General features: G+C 36.6%; 2 protein-coding genes across 2 annotated transcripts; both read right to left on the bottom strand.

The window, feature by feature from the left end:
• Positions 1-5,603: 5,603 nt before the first annotated feature.
• Positions 5,604-6,269, bottom strand: LOC141700030 (uncharacterized). The gene has a single exon (XM_074503809.1). The coding sequence runs from the start codon at positions 6,267-6,269 to the stop codon at positions 5,604-5,606; it is 666 nt and encodes a 221-aa protein (XP_074359910.1).
• A 1,866-nt stretch (positions 6,270-8,135) lies between these two features.
• Positions 8,136-8,915, bottom strand: LOC141700015 (uncharacterized). The gene has a single exon (XM_074503789.1). The coding sequence runs from the start codon at positions 8,913-8,915 to the stop codon at positions 8,136-8,138; it is 780 nt and encodes a 259-aa protein (XP_074359890.1).
• Between the last annotated feature and the right edge of the window lie 11,014 nt (positions 8,916-19,929).

Genomic DNA, 19,929 nt, shown 5'->3' with positions numbered 1-19,929 from the left:
CTTAATCTCCGGCGTTACCTCCGGTAGTGCTAATTCCGGTAATATTCCCGGCTTGCTTCGGTTCTGTTGTAATTAAATTGCTTGCATGTATATATACATGTATGTATATATCTGTGTGTACTCTTGTGTTTGTGATGTGTGTGTCTGTGATGTGTCTGTGTCTGTGAAGTGTGTGTATGATGGTGTCGTGTGTGCGTGTGTGGCGGCCATGAGGCCGTGCGTGTGACGGGGAGTAGTGGCTGTGCTGTTATGGTGCGGCTGTGTTCTTTGTGTTTGGGCTTGGTTCTATTGGGCTTCCTGTGTTGTTGGGCTTGCAGTTGGGCCTTATTTTGGGCCTCTACTGTTGGGCCGAATTCTGCAGTTGGGCTTGATGGTTATAACTTTTAATTCTTATTTCCTAATTTCTGCAGGGTTTTTGATTAATATTTATGATATTAATTATTTGTGCGGAGTAATTTTAAGGATTAATCGGTGAAATTTTGCGTTGGAAACCCGAGAATTTATCGGGTACCCGCAAAATTTTGCCGCCGTCCGCGATGACTTTTTACGAGCGGACGATGGACGGTGATGACGATGTTCTGAGTCCTAAATTTTATAAATAAATAAAATAAATACATAAAATATTTTCAAACTTAAATAATTAATTGCGAATGGTGAGATGTATGTTGTATAAAATAATGGAGCAATATTTCGGATTGTTGTGATTGTTGACATCGATTGTAATCGACGGGTAGTCTTATAAACAAAGAAGTTGCTGCCAAAATTTTCTAAAAATATATGTGTAAACGTACGTATTCGTGTTACCCCTAATAGTGTTCAGACTACGTGATTACGTGTATAATGATTATACGAGTCGGGTTATAGGATTGGGTAATTAGGATTTGAGGATATCAAGCATGTCGGTATAACTAATTAGGGTACTCTGTATTTGTAGATCCCAGTCGAGTTTTCCCAGGATCAAAGTCAGCGTGTAAGCTACTTAGGGTTTTGTAAAATGTTGCAAGGTAAGTACCCCTGACCATTCTTTTATGGTTCAGTGCATATGAATAGCTAAATGTTTTAATCTTGTAAAGGAACAGAAACGTTTTAAGTTACGTATCCCCTGTAGTTATAAATCACTGTTTTAAAATTGTTTTGGGGAAAAGTAACTTCGAAAGGTACCTATCTCAAATGAAATGATTTTACGCACTGGATTTTATATGTGTGCTGGTTAAATAAATGATTTTGAAAATGAGATAGGTACAAGTGTTTTGAAAACTGGATAAAACGGTCAGATATGGGATACATTGGGGCCAGAGTAGGCCTATTGAGGTGGCGTAAGAGGCTAATTCGGTTGTGCGCACTATAAAACCGATTAGTCCAGCAGGTTAGAGACCTAGCTAGTCTCTGAGTTCCGGAACAGGTAAATGGGATGGCAGTTAGAGCCGTCTGGTGTTGATAGCCTGATCAGTTGTCTTCACATATCCGCTATGTATCTGATTGGGATTTGTGATTTATATAAGAGCATAAGTAGTTGATACAGCGGTTTTATAAAAATGATTAGCATGCTAAAATTGGACTCTGGTATTTACACAACACACTACTATGTTATTTTAATAAAGCATGCTAGTTAGTGATATCCAGTTATCTCTGATTTTCATTATGAAATGTTGATATCATGGTTACAGTTCTGTTCCTATTATTGTTACATTCCAATTTGTATTCTGTTATTCATATATTGGTACTGCTGAGTGATTATGCTCATCCTTGCAAACTGTTATGTATATTTCGCAGATGCCTAGAAGATCAGTCAGACCGACACATATTCCCGCCCCTACTGGACCCGGCTCCTCTGAGGTAGTTTGTATCAGGCCATGAGGTCTGAGGAGTTGCTGAATAAAGTTAGAGTGTGTTAGATGTTGAATAAAGAGTTTGTAGTATTGAGAACCTGAATTATACTTGAACCTAGATCGGATCTTGGTTTGGGGTCAAGTTAGTATATTTTAATAATAATTCTGTTGTTTATATTTTTGGTAATTGTGTTTAGTGACGTCAACTCCTGACCACGGAGTTGAGGCCGTCACACTGTGTTCCTTTCTATTACCTTCACTGGGGACAGTGAAGATTTTAAGTTTGGGGGTGGTACTTAAAGAACATATGTGTGTGTGTCATGTAGTTGCATATTCATGATAGTTTAGTTCATATTGTTGCATATTTTTGCCATTTAGTTTTTTTTATATTTTATTTTATAACTTTATTTATCATGTCATGTAGCTCATGCATATTCCATGATCCCTTTTGTGTTGCTTTACCAGTTGATATGTGATGTTGATGCGAGTGTAGTGATGGCGTTAGAGGGATGTTGAATCTTGTTAGGTTGACATGTATGCTAGAAACACTTGTATTTCACTAAGTCTTAGAGTATGCTTAAGGAATAGATTGTTTTCATGGTTTGATGGTTTTTGAGGTTAATTTATTGATTATGCTTAGAATGTATGATAGGCTCTTATTGATATAAGGCATGAAAAGAGAAAATTGGAGTAAAAATTGGAATTCATTGCTTGTCGTGGGTAGGCGTCAAATGCTAGTAGCCGGCTCGTATTGTATGCGAGTAGTCTAGGGTTGAGCAAGATGGAGCGAAACACGCTTGCTCAGAAATTGAAAAAAAAAGAAAAAAAAAAGAAAAAAAAAGTATGTGTTTATGCATAATTGATCACGAGTGAGCTCTTTGGTATTCGAGTTATTAAGTTCTTAGGGGACTTTGTGCCTAGTGACCTAAGGCTTTTATAGTCTGGGATCCGCTAACCTAACGCTCGCTAAATGGATGCCATTGCATAAGTCTTTTATGGAACTCACTCATTGCACGATCAAATAAGCATTTGTTTATTGTGTTAAATTAAAGCATGATTCCGTAATAAGCTCCAGTGATCTTGAAGTGTTATACGTTATTTTGCGTCTATAATATATTTTTCGTATAATCTTGTGATTGCCTTGAGGATAATTGAGTTATGATAATTGATCTAGTTTCGAAGCATATATGTTAAGCATTCGCACACACCACGTTTCTAGTTGTATGTTAGCTTGCGTGATTTGATTGATCTTTAGTCGCCTAATTGCATTTGCTGAGATGTTATGTGTTGGTTGGTTTAGTCATCGCGATGGGGATCGCTGCATTTCATGTAGTTTGCATTCATGCATGTTTTTATTTTGTTTTTGAGTCTGTGACGCTTGAGGACAAACATCGATTTAAGTTTGGGGGTGTGATGAGTGACATTTTATATCACTTAGAACGTCTTATAATGGCTTGAATTGATGTTTTGAAATCAAGTATTTTGTGTATTTGATGCGTTTTTCTAGTGTTTTTGCATTTTAGGGTACAACTTGCGTAATTAGGGAGATTTCATCAAAATAAGCCTAGGGAAGTACTTGGAATCAGTTACGGGAAGTTGTGCAAAGAAATCAGCAAAATCAGGACCAGAAATTGGAATTTTCCAGAAGTTATCCAGGCGCCCGCCTAGGATGTGGGGCGACCGCCTGGAGGTGCAGGCGCCCTCCTGAGAGCTGGGGCGGCCGCCTGGGGTAGGAATAATTAATTCTGGATTTTCTAATTAGACTTCTAGTGGGCTTCTGACGGCGCTATTTCTTGTGGATTTTTATATAAGCAATCTTGGGAGACGTTTCACAATAACAAGCAACAAAGAACAAGTATCAATCAAGCAAGGAGCAGGGAGAGAAGATTAAGAAGACCGTTTTAGCACACACAACTAAGAAGAGGAAGCATACATTATCTTGTGATTCTTTTATTCGTTGTAACAGTGGATGCTAGTTTTCTTTACTTTGAACCTTAATACTCTTGTGACGTACTCTGGTTTTAATAAGTATTTTTATTAGTTTATATTGTCGTGTTGTTATCATGTTTTCATATGAACCCATGGTGATGATGAGTTCTATCATGGGCTAATCGTGATCATGGGGTCGGAGCGGATTTACTATGGATTTCTTTGGTTAATTGTTTAATACCTTGGTATGTGATGATTGTATGATATCTAGCATAGGTTGTGCTTATTCGTCTTATGTGCATCCCAAACATATAAGATAACCTATTAATCTCTTGTGAAGCGACAGTGAATCTTAAGATTTAGAACTTGCCATGCTAGCATAGGTTCATGTATTGTTTGCATGATTAGTGGGTAACTCTAACCGTTTTACTTGCCCTGTGTAATCATAATGAATAACTTGCGCTTAAATCGTTATGCTGTCAAATTCTGTAGACATATAGGGTCTCAACATAATTGATGCCTATTCAACTTCTATCTTAATTGTGAATGCTTGGTAGAATGGTACTTGTGCAACGAAAGTTGGCTTTTATCAGTTTCGTGTTGTTTGATTAATGTCATCACCGTTACATGCTAAGGGTAATAACAATGACTATTGAAGGAAGTAGTAATGAAGTTATAATCTCGTGTGTGTTTAATATTGTTAATTCAAGTGTTAATTAAGTGTTTTATTCTCGTAGTTAATCGTAGTTATTAATTAATTAATCAACCTTAAGTGTTATTGTCTTGACATTGAGAAGTAATCATACATTGGTGAGTAAGTGTTAATTAAACATAATTAGTATGAGTCTCTGTGGGAATGAACTAGAAATTATTCTATATTACTTGCGAACGCGTATACTTGCGTGAATTATTAGCGCATATTTTGTGCCTAATAGGTGTCGTCCATGCTTGACAACAGGTAAGCCCCACGTCCAACGACAACATCAATAAAGTAAGGCCCTTACCTTGTGTCTGCGAATTTCTATGTCGTCACATCCATAGTGTTTTGGAGCGTCTTCCATAACAGCAAGTCACCAACACGGAAAGCTCTTATATGGACATGTTTGTTATATGTGTTGGCCACCCTTTGTTGATAAGAAACCAAACGAATTTTTTCCATATCTCTCTTAGTTCATCCACAGTATTCTTGTCATGTGCCAATTCTGTGTTGTTCACGTTGGTCGTCAATAGTCCATACCTGGTTGTCGGCATCATGATCTCTGTTGGTAAGACAACTTCAGTGCCTTAGACTATGCTATATGACGTTTGTCCTGTTGACATTTTATGAGTCGTTCTATCCGACCACAACACCCAAGGAAACTCTTCAACCCATTTTCCTTTGCACGATGTCAGTCTTCTTTTGAGATTGTTAATTATGATCTTGTTGCTTGATTCGGCATGCCCATTGGCTTGAGGATACCTTGGTGTGTACTTAATCAAGTTGATATTGCATCATTTGTACAATGCTTCCGTCTTGTCACTTATGAATTGTGATCCGTTGTCACAAACGATTTTGGATGGTACACCAAACTTACACATAATGTTACTTTTGATGAATGATATCACTTCCTTTGACGTGACCTGCTTAAATGCCTCCGCTTCGATCCACTTTGATAAATAATCTTTCATGGCCAACATGAACACTTTCTGGCCATGTGTAGGTGGCATCTTTCATACAATGTCCATCGCCCATTTCATGAAAGGCCAAGAAGGGATAGACATGTTAAGATTTTTAGACGGCTGATGTATAATGGGTGCATGTCTCTGGCAGGCGTTACATCTCCTCGTGTAGTCTAGTGCATCTTGTCATAGTGTTGGCCAGTAATAACCCAAATGTAGAATTTTTAAAGAGAGATTTATCCCGTTGGTGTGATTTTCACACTCTCCTTCGTGTGCATCTCTTAATACCATGCCAGCCTCGTGTTTTCTCAAGCATCTTTGAAACAACCCCGTAGAAGATTTTTTAAATAGCTCGTTATCTATGACCGTAAACCTCGAAGCTTTCATCCTAAGGGTCCTAGCTTCATTGTTGGTGTTTGGTGTAACACCAAGTTGTAAGTAATCTTTGTATGTTTGAATCCAGCTATCCATATCTTCATTGGTATTGTCATCATGTTGATTAAGATCCAATACTTCTATGTCATGAACCAGTATTTCAACAACAGAATTTATGATATGAATAACTTGAATTTTGTTTAAGTCGAGACCCTTAGAAACAGCTCCCAAACCGGCTAATGCATTGGCTTGTACATTATTCTCTCTTGGAAATTGTTGTATATTGAAAGTGTCAATGTAATTCGTCAATATCTTGGTGATGTCCAAGTATGTGATCATCTTAGGATCCCTAGCTTCATAGGAACCATTGACATGATTAACAATTAACAATGAATCACAGTTTACATCAATATTTCTGACCTTCATGTCTTTAGCAGTCATGAGCCCCTCAATCAGTGCTTTCATACTCGGCTTCATTATTGGTGGCTTTGAAGTCGCAGCATATTGAATGTGCTATCATATCCCCCTGTGGAGATTTAAGTACAAACCCCAATCCCGTTCCATTTACATTTGAAGCTTCATTATTATACAATATCTATGGCTTGGTGTCCACCCTTGAAATGACTCGTTGAAACTCCTCCTCAGCTATCGTCATTTGGCTTGGACTGAAATCAACCACAAAGTCAGCTAGAGCTTGTGATTTTATAACACTTCTTGTATCATATGTGATGTCGTAAGTGCTCAGTCGCATGTCCCATTTCGCCATCCTTCCCGTCAAGTCAGGTTTGCTCAAGACAGTTCTTAAGGGAAAGTTGGTCATGACGTGTATTTTGTGTGATTCAAAATAATGTCTTAGTTTATTAGAAGTCATGGCTAATGCAATAACCAATTTTTCCAGAGACGTGTACCTTATTTCTGCATCAACTAGGCTTCTGCTGACATAATAAATAGGCGACTAGACACATTCACTTTCTTTGACGAGCACCCCACTCATAGCATGATTTGTAATAGACAAGTAAACATAAAGGTCCTTTTCTTGAAGAGGCTTGGACAATAGTGGAGGAGCAGTGAGATATTCCTTCAGGTTGTGAAGTGCATCTTCATGTTTTTTTGACCACATGAACCCCTTGTTTTTTCTTAAAACATCATAAAATAGTTTATATCTGTCCGATGATCGTGAGATGAACTTGTTCAAGGATGCAATTATTCTCGTCAGTTTCTGGACATCTTTAATATTCGGTGGGCTCTTTAACTCGAAAATTGCCTTAATCTGTTCTGGGCTAGCCTCAATTCCCCTCTTGGTCACCATGTGTCCGAGGAACTTTCCTGACGACATAGTAAAGTTATATTTAGATGGGTTCAACTTCAAGTTGTATGATCCCAATATGTCGAACACCTCTTGTAGGTCGTGAACGTGATTTTTAGCGTTTACAGATTTGACTACCATATCATCAATATAAACTTCCATTATTTTTCCTATAACCTCCTAAACATCTTGTTAAAAAGCCTTTGAAATATAGCCCTAGTATTGCGTAGTCCGAAAGGCATGGCCAAGTAATAATTTATACCCATCTCTGTAATGAATTCTATCTTTTCGCAATCAGACGGATCCATTTGAATCTGATTAAAACCACTTGAGGCATCCAAAAATGTAAGCAATTCATGTCCAGCCGTTGAGTTCACCATGGTTTCAATGTGGAGTAGTGGATAGGGGTCCTTGGGACAATCTTTGTTCAAGTCCGTGTATTCGACACAAACTCTCCATTTCCCATTTGTTTTCTACACTATGACTACATTTTCTAGCCACCCGGGGTAGTCAACCTCCTTTATCATCCCAGCCTTCGTAAGACTATCGACTTCATCATTGATTATTTTATTTCTTTCCTCCATAAATTTCCTTCTTTTCTATTCAACAGGAGTGTAGCTGGGATCAACATTTAACTTGTGTGTGATGACACTTGGGTCTATTTATGTTATGTCGTCATGTTCCAATGCGAATGCATCCAACCTCGTAGTCAAGAAATTCACCAAATTTGCCTCGATTGTTGATGGCAGGTCCTCTCCTATTAATACTTTCTTGTCTTCCATCTTTAGATCGACTTCAGCTAATTTCTCAGGTCCTGTGACTGTAGCCACAGGTGTATCATTCCCATGATATTGGACAGTAGGTTTCAGACATGTTTTGTAACATCCACGCGCCATATCTTGATCCCCTCGTATCTCCTGGGCTCCCCATGGTGCTGGGAACTTGAGAACTTTCAAATTGTGAATCCAAGGCCTTCCCATGATTATGTTGTATGTTGAATCGACATCTATTATGCATATTTTTTCTAAATGATTAACTCATTGTGCATACGTAGGTAATGTAATTTCACCCAATGTATGCTTGGCTTCTCCACTAAATCTCACCAATGTTGTCGATTTCTTAATCATGTCACTTTCTACCAAACCCATTTGTTTCAACGTGCTTAATATCATGATGTTGGCAGCACTCCCGTTGTCAACTAATATTCTCTTGATCAGGAAATTCCTCACGGGGAGTGAGATGACAAGTCCATCTTGCTGTGGTTCTCGAATACTTCTTTTATCTAACTCGTCAAACATCAAAGATGGTATAGTATTACTACAAACTCCTACAACTCGTATGTCTGTCTCTCTAGCCACCCTTTTAGCTTGCGAATATATCGACCCACATACTTCAGAACAACCTGCAATGAAGTTAATTACTTTATGATGTGGCGGTGGTGGTGGTTGTCTTACTGGTGTCATGCTGTTGCCATTGGGTGACTTGTCTATCCTGATGTAAGACGTCCTTTTAGATGTCATGAACTCAGTTAGATATCCTTTCTTGGTCAAGAATTGTCGCTCTTTCCGTAAGGCCACACAATCATAAGCTTTATGTCCATAATCTCCATGATAATCACACCATAGTTTGGAATCTGGATTTGCTTTTTGCTTGTTGATCTTTGTTGTCCATTTGACTATATCTCCCGATTTGGTGAATTCCTTCATCATGTCCGACGGTGTTATTGTGAAAACGTAGCTATCATATGTTGGTGGCAAGTTGGGATCCTTTCTCCAATCTCTACGTTCCTCCTTTTTCCAATCGATGTGTTCCCGCATTGTGTTGACATAAAATTCATCCCTAGTGGACCTTTAATAGGGTTTGAATTCCCTGGATCGTGGCGTCGTAATCTTTCTTGAAGGCCTGTAATATTTCTAATCATCTTCCCTCATGTCTTCTTCCAACCTCACCTGTGCCATAACTTTAGCTTGTACGTCATCCATAGTTCTACATGGATACTTTGTCAATTCTTTGTAAACTGGAGATTCTCTTTCTAATCCCCTCTTGAACGCTTCAATGGTTGTGGGTACTGTTAGGGATTCAGGCATAAAATACAACGGAATAACATAACAATTCGAATCCCTACCGCAAGATTTATGTATAAATACTGGATGATTATGGAGAATAGGATCATGTACTTTAATAAAGCTTTCCTTCTGATTATAATGGGCGTTCTGATCTTGATGAACTACAGCAGCCCTCCTTGCGAAGATCTGCTCTCCAAAGGTATCCACACGAACGTCCAATCGTCCAACAATCACCGGAGCCGGTACTAGCCGATTTGGTTGCCTTATTCTTCTCTCTCTCTTTCTCTAGCCTCTCTAAGATGTAGAGCTGCTAGCATTTTTCTCTAAAATGTGGTAAAACCTCTGACTCTAAAATTATACATCTTAATGCATATATAGGGGAGAGAGAGGATTAAGGCCTAACCCTAAACCTAATGGGCTTCTCAAAGACCCATTCTGTTTTAGGTTTATATTATTATTAAATTCAAATTCTAATATATATACAATTAATCAAGTCTCACTTAATTAATTTAAATAACACTCCATTTTAAACGTTCTTTGTGTGTGACCCTCCAGGTTATTATTACGTTGACAATAATTTTATTTTATAATAATAAAATTATATACAATGAATGGCATATAGTAATACAATATTGCTACTCAAGTAATTATAATAATTGGTGATTCAATTAAACCTTTCGTGAATAATGTACAATGTAATATAATCCTTTTAGCATATATTATAAATCAAACTCGAGGAATGCATTGTGCCATCCTCTGTTAACGTTTAATCCTTGTTTCCTTGATCAATGAGTAAACTATTAAACAAATCACTATTTGAGCACGACCATGCATTTTATAGTCTTACTCAATCAAGAGGCCAATAATATCACTCCTTTAATAAAGGAGGGCTAAATCCCATCTAGATCATTCATATTTTTCATACGATTCAAAATATACCCAATGACTACTTTTATGATTACCCGGTCAAGGATAACTTTCAATAGTATCAAAGTATATTAATTCTCGTATAGAAATATAATGATTTCAATTCTGAGGACCAATACATCATTATCACTGTGAGATCAACTTATGACACTTTAAACATGTAGTATCTCACAACGGGTCAATCTAACACCATGTATTTAATACATGTGCCTATGTTTTGACTTTAATATCACCATACCTATGATCAATGAGATGTGATCATCAGTCAACAAACACACTAGTCTTAACGTATAAATTATTGTCCCTTAACAATAATACTTGACTAGGGACCTTTAGGAATAATAATACTATTCTCATATTCTCATTTCTAAGTCATGTAATTAGAGATATAGATTTACATATCATATTCCAAGGATATTTATTAATCTAACATTTTATCGCATAAAATAAAGATATAACAAATTACTACATAATAATCCATAGAATCATAACTAATAATCCAAATATTTCATAATATAAACATAATAGTGTTGTCTGTAGGGCACACACACTAACAATCTCCCACTTGCACTAGAGCCAATCACTTATGTATCTAATGCCAATGGAACTAGTATGACCATCGTGCTTTTGCTATGACAAAGCCTTAATCAGTGGGTCTGCAACATTATCATCAGTATACACTTTACATATACATACATATATATATATATCCTCTATCATTAATCTCTCGAAGAAGGTGATATCTCCTAAGTATATGCTTTTCCCGGGAATGGGACCTTGGTTCTTTAGCCTGTGCAATGGCTCCATTATTATCACAGTAAAGATCAACTAGATATGTGATCGATGGAATCACACCAAGTCCTGTTATGAATTTCCGTATCCAAACAGCCTCCTTGGCTGCTTCACTGGCAGCAATATACTCAGCTTCCATTATAGAATCAACTACAATCACTTTTTTGAACTCTTCCAGCTTACAGCATCTCCATTAAGGCAAAACATAAAACCTGACTGAGATACTGAATCGTCTTTGTCTGTCTGGAAGTTGGCGTCAGTGTAACCCTTTACAACCATCTTCTCATCTCCTCCATACACGAAGAATGAATCTTTAGTCCTCTTCAAGTACTTAAGAATATTATTGACAACTGTCCAGTGACCCTCACCGGGATTAGACTGGTATCTGCTCGTCATGCTCAAGGCATACGAAATATCAGGACGAGTACATATCATCGCATACATTATAGATCCAATTGCCGAAGCATATGGAACTTTGCTCATACAGCCCTTATCATCTAATGATGTAGGGCAGTTGTCTTTTGAGATCAATATCCCATGAGACATTGGGACATATCCTCTTTTTTCCTCCTGCATCCCAAAATGATGCAATACTTTGTCAATGTATGTACTCTGACTTAGGCCTATTAATTTCCTTGATCTATCTTTATAGATCTTGATTCCTAATATATAGGTAGCATCGCCTAAGTCCTTCATGGAGAAACTATTTCCCAACCAAGTCTTAACAGTCTGTAGAGAAGGTATGTCATTCCCTATTAGTAATATGTCATCTACATATAGTACTAGGAATGCCACATGGCTCCCACTAACCTTCTTGTAAACACATGATTCATCTTCATTTTGAATAAAGCCAAATTCTTTGACTGTTTCATCAAAACAACGATTTCATCTCCTCGAGGCTTGCTTCAATACATAAATAGATCGAAGTAACTTACAGACAATCTTAGAGAACTTGGGATCGACAAAACCCTCATGTTGTATCATGTATACATCCTCTTCAAGGCTCCCATTTAAGAAAGCGGTTTTGAAATCCATTTGCTAAATCTCATAGTCATAGTAAGCAGCTATTGCTAGCAAAATCCTGATGGACTTGACCATAGCAACTGGTGAATAGGTCTCATCATAGTCTATACCATGAACTTGTTTGAAACATTTTGCCACTAGTCGCACTTTACAGGTCTGTACTTTACCATCCATGTCAGTTTTCTTCTTGAAAACCCACTTGCACCCTATAGGTTTTACCCCTTCAGGTGGATCAACTAAATTCCATACTTTATTTTGATACATGGATTCCATTTCAGATTACATGGCCTCTAGCCATCTCTTGGAGTTTGGACTGTTCATAACTTCTTAGGTAAGAGGCTAATCATTGTCTATAAACATTACATCATCATCTTGAGTCAAGAGAAATCCATAATATCTCTCTGGCTCATGACGAGTTCTACTAGATCTACGAACAACCTGTGTTTCTCCGAACATCTTGATGTACTTCCTACCCATTTTCCAAGTATGGTTCAATGTTAATTTATACAACTCGATCTTCATCGAGATCTATAGTCCTCCCACTAATTTTCTTGTAAAGTAACTATCTTTCAAGAAATACAGCGGTTCGAGCAACAAACACTTTGTTCTCGGTAGGATTATAGAAACTATACCCTTTAGTTTCTTCAGGATATCCCATAAAATAACATTTATCCAATTTTGGTCCCAGCTTGTCAGACACCAAGTGTTTCACAAACGCTTCACATCCATATACTTTCATAAAAGACATGTTGTGACGTTTCTCAGTCCATATCTCATATGGAGTCGTTTGAACCGATTTAGTTGGAACTCGGTTTAGTGTATATGCAGCCGTTTCTAGAGCATAACCCCAGAATCTTATTGGAAGATCTGCTAGACTCATCATTGATCGCACCATGTCCAACAAGGTACGATTTCTCCTCTCGGAAACTCCATTCCATTGAGGCGTTCCAGGAGGAGTATGTTGTGATACGATACCACACTCATTCAAGAAACCTTTAAACTCGAGGCTTAAGTATTCTCCTTCATGATCTAATAGTAGAACTTTTATACTTTCCCCTATTTGCTTTTCCACTTCAGCCTTATATTCTTTGAACTTTTCAAAAGAATCGGATTTGATATTCAAAAGATACACATATCCATATCTACTAAAATCATCAGTAAATGTAATGAAGTATTAAAAACCACCTATTTTCATCGTACGCATCAGACCACATACATCACTATGTATAAGTCCTAAACGTTCGGTGGCCCTTTCACCTTGTCCGGTAAAAGGAGCTTTAGCCATTTTTCCAATGAGACAAGATTTGCATTCTTCGTATGATTCAAAATTAAACTTATCCAAGTAACCATCTTTATGTAATTTGGAAATACGTTTCTCATTTATGTGACCTAAACGACAATGCCAAAGGTATGTTTGATTTGAGTCTTTCATCTTAATACGTTTATTAACATTATTTATGTTACAGACAGGAGTATCTAAATCAAGAACATATAAACCATTAAATAAATGTGCAACCCCATAGGTAACATTATTGAATGAAAAGGAACAACTATTGTTCTGAATCAAAAACGAATTGTCCAAATAAGAAACTGAAATAATGTTTCTGCAAATCACAGGCACGTAAAAACAATTATCTAGTTCTAAAACAAGCCCAGTGGGCAACGATAAATGATAAGTCCCTATAGCTAAAGCAGCAACCTTTGCTCCATTGCCAACTCATAGGTCGACTTCTCCCTTCGTCAATGTCCTACTTCCCTGCAGTTCCTGCATATTTATACAAATATGAGAACCACATCTAGTATCTAATGCCCAAGATGTAGAAGTAGACAAGTTGACTTCTGTAACATAAATACCTGAATCAGAAGTAGCAATAACAGCCTTCTTCTTCTTCTTCTTTAGATCCTCCAAATAAGCATGACAGTTCCTCCTCCAATGACCTGGTTTCTTGCAATAGTGACAATCACCAACCTCTGGAACACCACATGAGGCTTCAAAGCCTTGGTCGGAACAGTTTCATATTGGCATTAGATTTAGATCCCATCTTCCTCTTACCTTTTTATTTACCCTTTCCTTTGGCCTTACCCTTATTCACTATCAACATGGGAGCAAGGGACGCATTCTAAACGTTGGTCTCGACAGTTTTCAACATAGCCAACAATTCAGTGGGGTTCTTATCTATCTCATTCATATTGTAATTCATCACAAATTGAGAATAGCTGTTGTTTAAAGATTATAAAATAAGATCAATCTGGTGCTCCATAGCAATTAGGGAACCCAACTTGGCAAGGTACTCCATATACCCTATCATTCTTAGAACATGCGGTCCAACCGGATTACGTTCTCCCTGCTTACATGCATGCAATGATTTGAAGGTATCAAACCTCTCCTGACAAGCTTGTCCTTCAAACATACGTTTAAGGTGCTCAATCATATCATAAGAATCCATATTCTCATGTTTTTTTCTGAAGTTCAACACTCATGGTCGCTAACATGAGACATTGAACATCCGTGTCATCATCGATATATTTCTGATGAACATTATATTGAGCACATGATGCTCTTTCAGGGAGATGTATAGGGTGAGGGATATCAATTTCATAGAGCTTGCGCTCTTATTTGAGGACAATCCTCAAGTTCCTCTGCCAGTCAAGGAAGTTTGTTCTTGTCAACTTATCCTTCTCAAGGATTGATCGCACAGAGAAGTTGTTTGAATTGTTAGCCATTGGTTATATTTAATGTTTGAGTGCATAAGATAAATTAGTCTACAGATGATTATTAAATTATGTTCAAGTGATTATTTATATATATTCAAAATATATATCTCCCACTATTTTTATCAAATTAATAGCTCTAACTATTAATTCGGAAAGAATATCTTCTATATACTTTCTAGTGAGCCAAGATCCAAATTTCACAACATTTTAGTTCAGCTTTGGATTTACTCCTAAAACATGATTCAATAAGGTAGACACCATTTGTCAATTATATCAACTATATAACTCTTGGATAGTTTAGTGGAACAACATTTACTCATATTTATCCAATAAATCTCACCAAACTCTATGCCTCTAAGTTCACAATCCTATTGTGGTAACTTAGTTAAGTCAAACCCAAAGGTCTAAAAAGTATCATATACTTCAACACGCCGTCCCACGATAGATAAGAGTACTTCGCTCTGGCAAACCCACTCCTTATCCATCTAGGGGTTAACGCGTTGGATATATTGGAAGGCATCTAAACAACTTAATATAAACATTAGGGTTTTGTTCGTATTATAACGATCATGATCCCATCATAAAGAGATTCCCAATTTTTTCTTAAATAAAATACTTCAAATCAATACTCGTCAATGGTTTGATTTCCAGGTAGTGGAGGAGTCATACCGGTCTCGCTTAAAACCCACAGCCTTACAAGTTCAATGACCCGTTGTTGTTAAAATCGCCCTATGTCCGAAATAAAGAAAATTCGTATTTCATTCCGTGTTTCATAAACACGAGAATCTCATAATCGTTTGTAAATTTTAAAATCTTGAGTCATTACAGATTTTATCTTGTTTAGCAGGCATGACATGAGTGATGTATCTAATACATACATTCATGCATCATTAATCAAATTAAAGCATGCATCATTAACTATTCTATACATACATTCATACATCAATATGTAAAGTACGGTATGTAAACGTGCTTGGTTATGGCTTTTATCCTATATGATCCTTTCAAGCTAATGAAAGGATCAAGGTCAATCTATGGTGAATAATATAAATACATTTACAATTACAAGTCTTCATTCTTCTTGTCTCGATAATTGCTTATCCTCCTGGATCATGCCTCCTTGAAGTACATTACATTAAAACAACATATACTAATGTACTTACATAAGAAAAATCGAGTTACATTTGAGGTAAAATAGTTACAAGAAAAATGAAAACGACATGCAAGTCGTATTTATAAAACCAAAACCATAAAATTTAATATAAAGATCTTAAGGCCATAACCAGCACCATGCTCAAGTAAACAAATAAAGAACTTGAGAAAAAAACAAAATATTGCGGGGGTCCAGGGGCGGAAGACCCCGGCTGGGGTCAACTCGAAAGAGAAATTTATTTAATTTCGGAAGACCAGTCTAGTACAGAAATCTCAATTTCAAAACTAAAGATTATATCTTAACCAGCCTCTCCCACTACTACATCATATACAGTTTCAATGGATAATGCACAAATCCATCAACAGATAATACAAAGCCATCAACGGATAAATCCATCAACGGATAAATCTATCAACAGATAAATCCATCAACGGATAAATCTATCAACAAATAAATCTATCAACGGATAAATCAATCAACGGATAAATCTATCAACGGATAAATCCATTAATGGATAAATCCATCAACGGATAAATCCATCAACGGATAATCAGTTCTGTGCTTCAACGGAAGACCAGTCTAGTACAGAAATCTCAATTTCAGAACTACAGATCATATCTGAACCAGTCTCTACCCCTACTGCATCATATGCAGTTTAAGAAGTATGTATCATATACACACTAATCATTCCCCGTAGAACAGATCATGTCAATACACCATATGTCCAACAATTTAGATCACTATATTAAACCAGATATCATGCATAACATACAAATTGTATACTAATCAGTCATGGCATAATATAACGTGCTAGTATCATCATATATGTAAACATCACGTGAATATACAGAAAGCTCTACATAACAGTTTGATCATAAATCAACATAACAACATGCATATTAAATCTCACACATAAACCATATCACATACATACATGGAAAATCTGATTCATGCTTAATATATTGAAAAACTGTTAAACAAGTAACCAAATCATCCCATTATACACATAGCTCTGATACCATTGTTAGGGATTCGGGCATAAAAACGCAGCGGAATAACATAAAAATTCGAAACCCTACCGCAGAATCTATGTATAAATACTGGATGATTATGGAGAATAGGATCATGTACCTTACTAAAGCTTTCCTTCTGATTATAATGGGCGTTCTAATCTTGATGACCACAACAGCCCTCCTTGCGAAGATCTGCTCTCCAAAGGTATCCACACGAACGTCCGATCATCCAACAATCACCGGAGCTGGTACTAGCCGATTTGGTTGCCTTCTTCTTCTTCTTCTTCTTCTCTCTCTCTCTCTAGCCTCTCTAAGATGTAGAGCTGCTAGCGTTTTTCTCTAAAATGTGGTACAACCTCTAACCCTAAAATTATACATCTTAATGCATATATAGGGGAGAGAGAGGATTAAGGTCTAACCCTAAACCTAATGGGCTTCTCAAAGACCCATTCTATTTTAGGTTTATATTCTTATTCAATTCGAATTCTAATATATATACAAATAATCAAGTCTCATTTAATTAATTTAATAATTAAATTTGATTAATAATAATAATAATAAAATATTTAAATTCATAATTTAAATAATACTCCGTTTAAACATTCTTTGTGTGTGATCATTTAAGTTATTATTATGCTGAGAATAATTTTATTTTCAAATAATAAAATTATAAACAATGAGTGGCATCTAGTAATACATCATTTTACCCAAGTAATAATAATTGGTGATTCAATTAAACCTTTCGTGAAAAATGTACAATGTAATATAATCCCTTTAGTCTTATATTATAGATCAAACTCGAGGAATGCATTGTGTCATCCTCTGCAAACGTTTAATCCTTCTTACCTTGATCAATGAGTAAACTATTAAACAAATCACTATTTGAGCACAGCCATGCATTTTATAGTCTTACTCAATCAAGAGGCCAATAATATCGTTCCTTTAATAAAGGAGGGCTAAATCCCATCTAGATCATTCATATTTCTCATACGATTCATAATATACCCAATGGCAATTTTTATGATTACCCGGTCAAGGATAACTTTCAATATTATTAAAGTATATTAATTCTCGTATAGAAATATAATGATTTCAAGTCCAAGGACCAATACATCATTATCACTCTAACATCAACTTATGACACTTTAAACATGTAGTATCTCACAACGGGTCAATCCAGCACCATGTATTTAATACATGTTCCTATATTTTGACTTTAGTATCACCATATCTATGATCAATGAGATGTGATCATCATTCAACAAACACACTAGTCTCAACGTATTTATTATCATCCCTTAACAATAATACTTGACTAGGGACCTTCAGGAATAATAATACTATTCTCATAATCTCATTTTTAAGTCACGTACTTAGAGATATAGATTTACATATCATATTCCAAGGACATTTATTAATCTAACATTTTATCGCAGAAAATAAAGATATAATAAATTACTAAACAATAATCCATAAATCATAATTAATAATCCAAATGTTTCATAAAATAAACATAATAGTGTTGTCTCTAAGGCACACACACTAACAGGTACGTCGCAGTTGGTGATTGTCACCTTCTCTCTATTGAATCGCGTCAGGTAGTCACGTAGTGGTTCTCTATGACGTTGTACAATCTTGTATAAATCACTGGTGGTCTTCTCGAACACTCTACTACTAGCAAATTGCATGTTGAATGCGTCTTCTAGGTTGGAAAACGTCTTGATACTTATGTGTGGAAGATTCACGAATCATTTTAAGGCTGGTCCTGACAAGGTAGAATAGAAGCCCTTGCACATACAGGCTTCCTTCAAGTAACATGTGATAGGTACAGTAAACATTTTTTGCTTATATTGTCCGATGTGTTCCAGTGGATCACTAGTACCGCCATAAGGCCTCATCTGTGGCACCGTGAAGTGTTTCGGTATCTCTTCCAGAGCAATGTTATCGTGAAAAGGCGAATCAGCGTAGCTTGTAGGAGTCGCTTTCTCTAATGATTTTGGGACACCAGGGATTCTTTCGATTAAGTCCCTCACTTCCTGTAATTCTCTTTTGAATTCCTTTGCAATTTGGTTTCGAGACCTTATACTATTGTGACGTGATCTCCTTTTAATCATTATCCCCATCTTGATCCTCACGATCGTCATAACGTTGATCATCTCGTTGTCTTTCAATGTCATCATCCTTATTTGGTATGTTCTCTATATCTTCAATCTCAATGACATCATTAGTACCCTTTGTTGGCCCTTCGTGTTGATCACATTCCTCAGCATCATCCATGTCCAAATGTCTAACCAGACTTGGAATCGTCTTCTTTGTTGCCGACTTGGTTTTGGATTTAGCCGTGGTTAGTTCTTTCTTCAACGTCTCATTTTCCAGAACGCATCTTCTCCATCTCATCTTATAGTTTTTTTAACGTTGCTGTCATCTCTTTGTTTCCCTCAGCCTCAGCTCCTTGATTGGTAACTTGTTCTTCAACGTCGTTCCCTGTCATTGTAGTGAATCAACCAAATTCTTAGCAAGTTTCCCACAGACGGCGCCAATTGTTTTTACCAAAATTTGTAGGTTAAATGCTAAGGATGGTGGATTGTTTAATTGAGGTAATGCAACTAAGCTATGAACAATGTAAATGAAAATGACACGAGATATTGGTGATGCGGAAAACCCAAGAACGGGAAAAAATCGCGGATGGAATTGTGTACCCAACTTAAATGAAATCCACTATATGTTTAGCCATAATTATAAGGGGTTTGCTTCGATACATGATCCTAATCTAGTAACACGACTAATACAATATATGTTTTCTTTAGTTGTAATTATGCAATGTATGTGGTAGTACGTTGTTGGTTGAGTTTGTTCTTATTCCTCTCGGATGAAGAACTCGAACTAGTGTTTATGTCTCGTGTGGTTGTCGTCTGTCTTCATTCTATATGTATGAATGCCGTATATATCTCCCCCCTTTTCGTAGTTATCCCTCTTCTCAATTCAAATTAGCTTTCCTTATCTTCTCATTTGTTTCCTCCTTTTTCTCTAACTTCCTTTCCTTTTTCTAACACCTTGAGCTATGGTTGTTACGGTCATAATAATGCTCCACTATTTCCCCTTTGAACTCGGACTGCAGCTTGCCCAAGTCCTGTGGTTCCTT

Source organism: Apium graveolens, chromosome 2, assembly GCF_009905375.1.
Source record: "Apium graveolens cultivar Ventura chromosome 2, ASM990537v1, whole genome shotgun sequence".
Classification (NCBI taxonomy): Eukaryota; Viridiplantae; Streptophyta; class Magnoliopsida; order Apiales; family Apiaceae; genus Apium; species Apium graveolens.
Note: the sequence above shows the minus strand (reverse complement) of the source record. Positions and strands in the feature narration are given on the sequence as shown.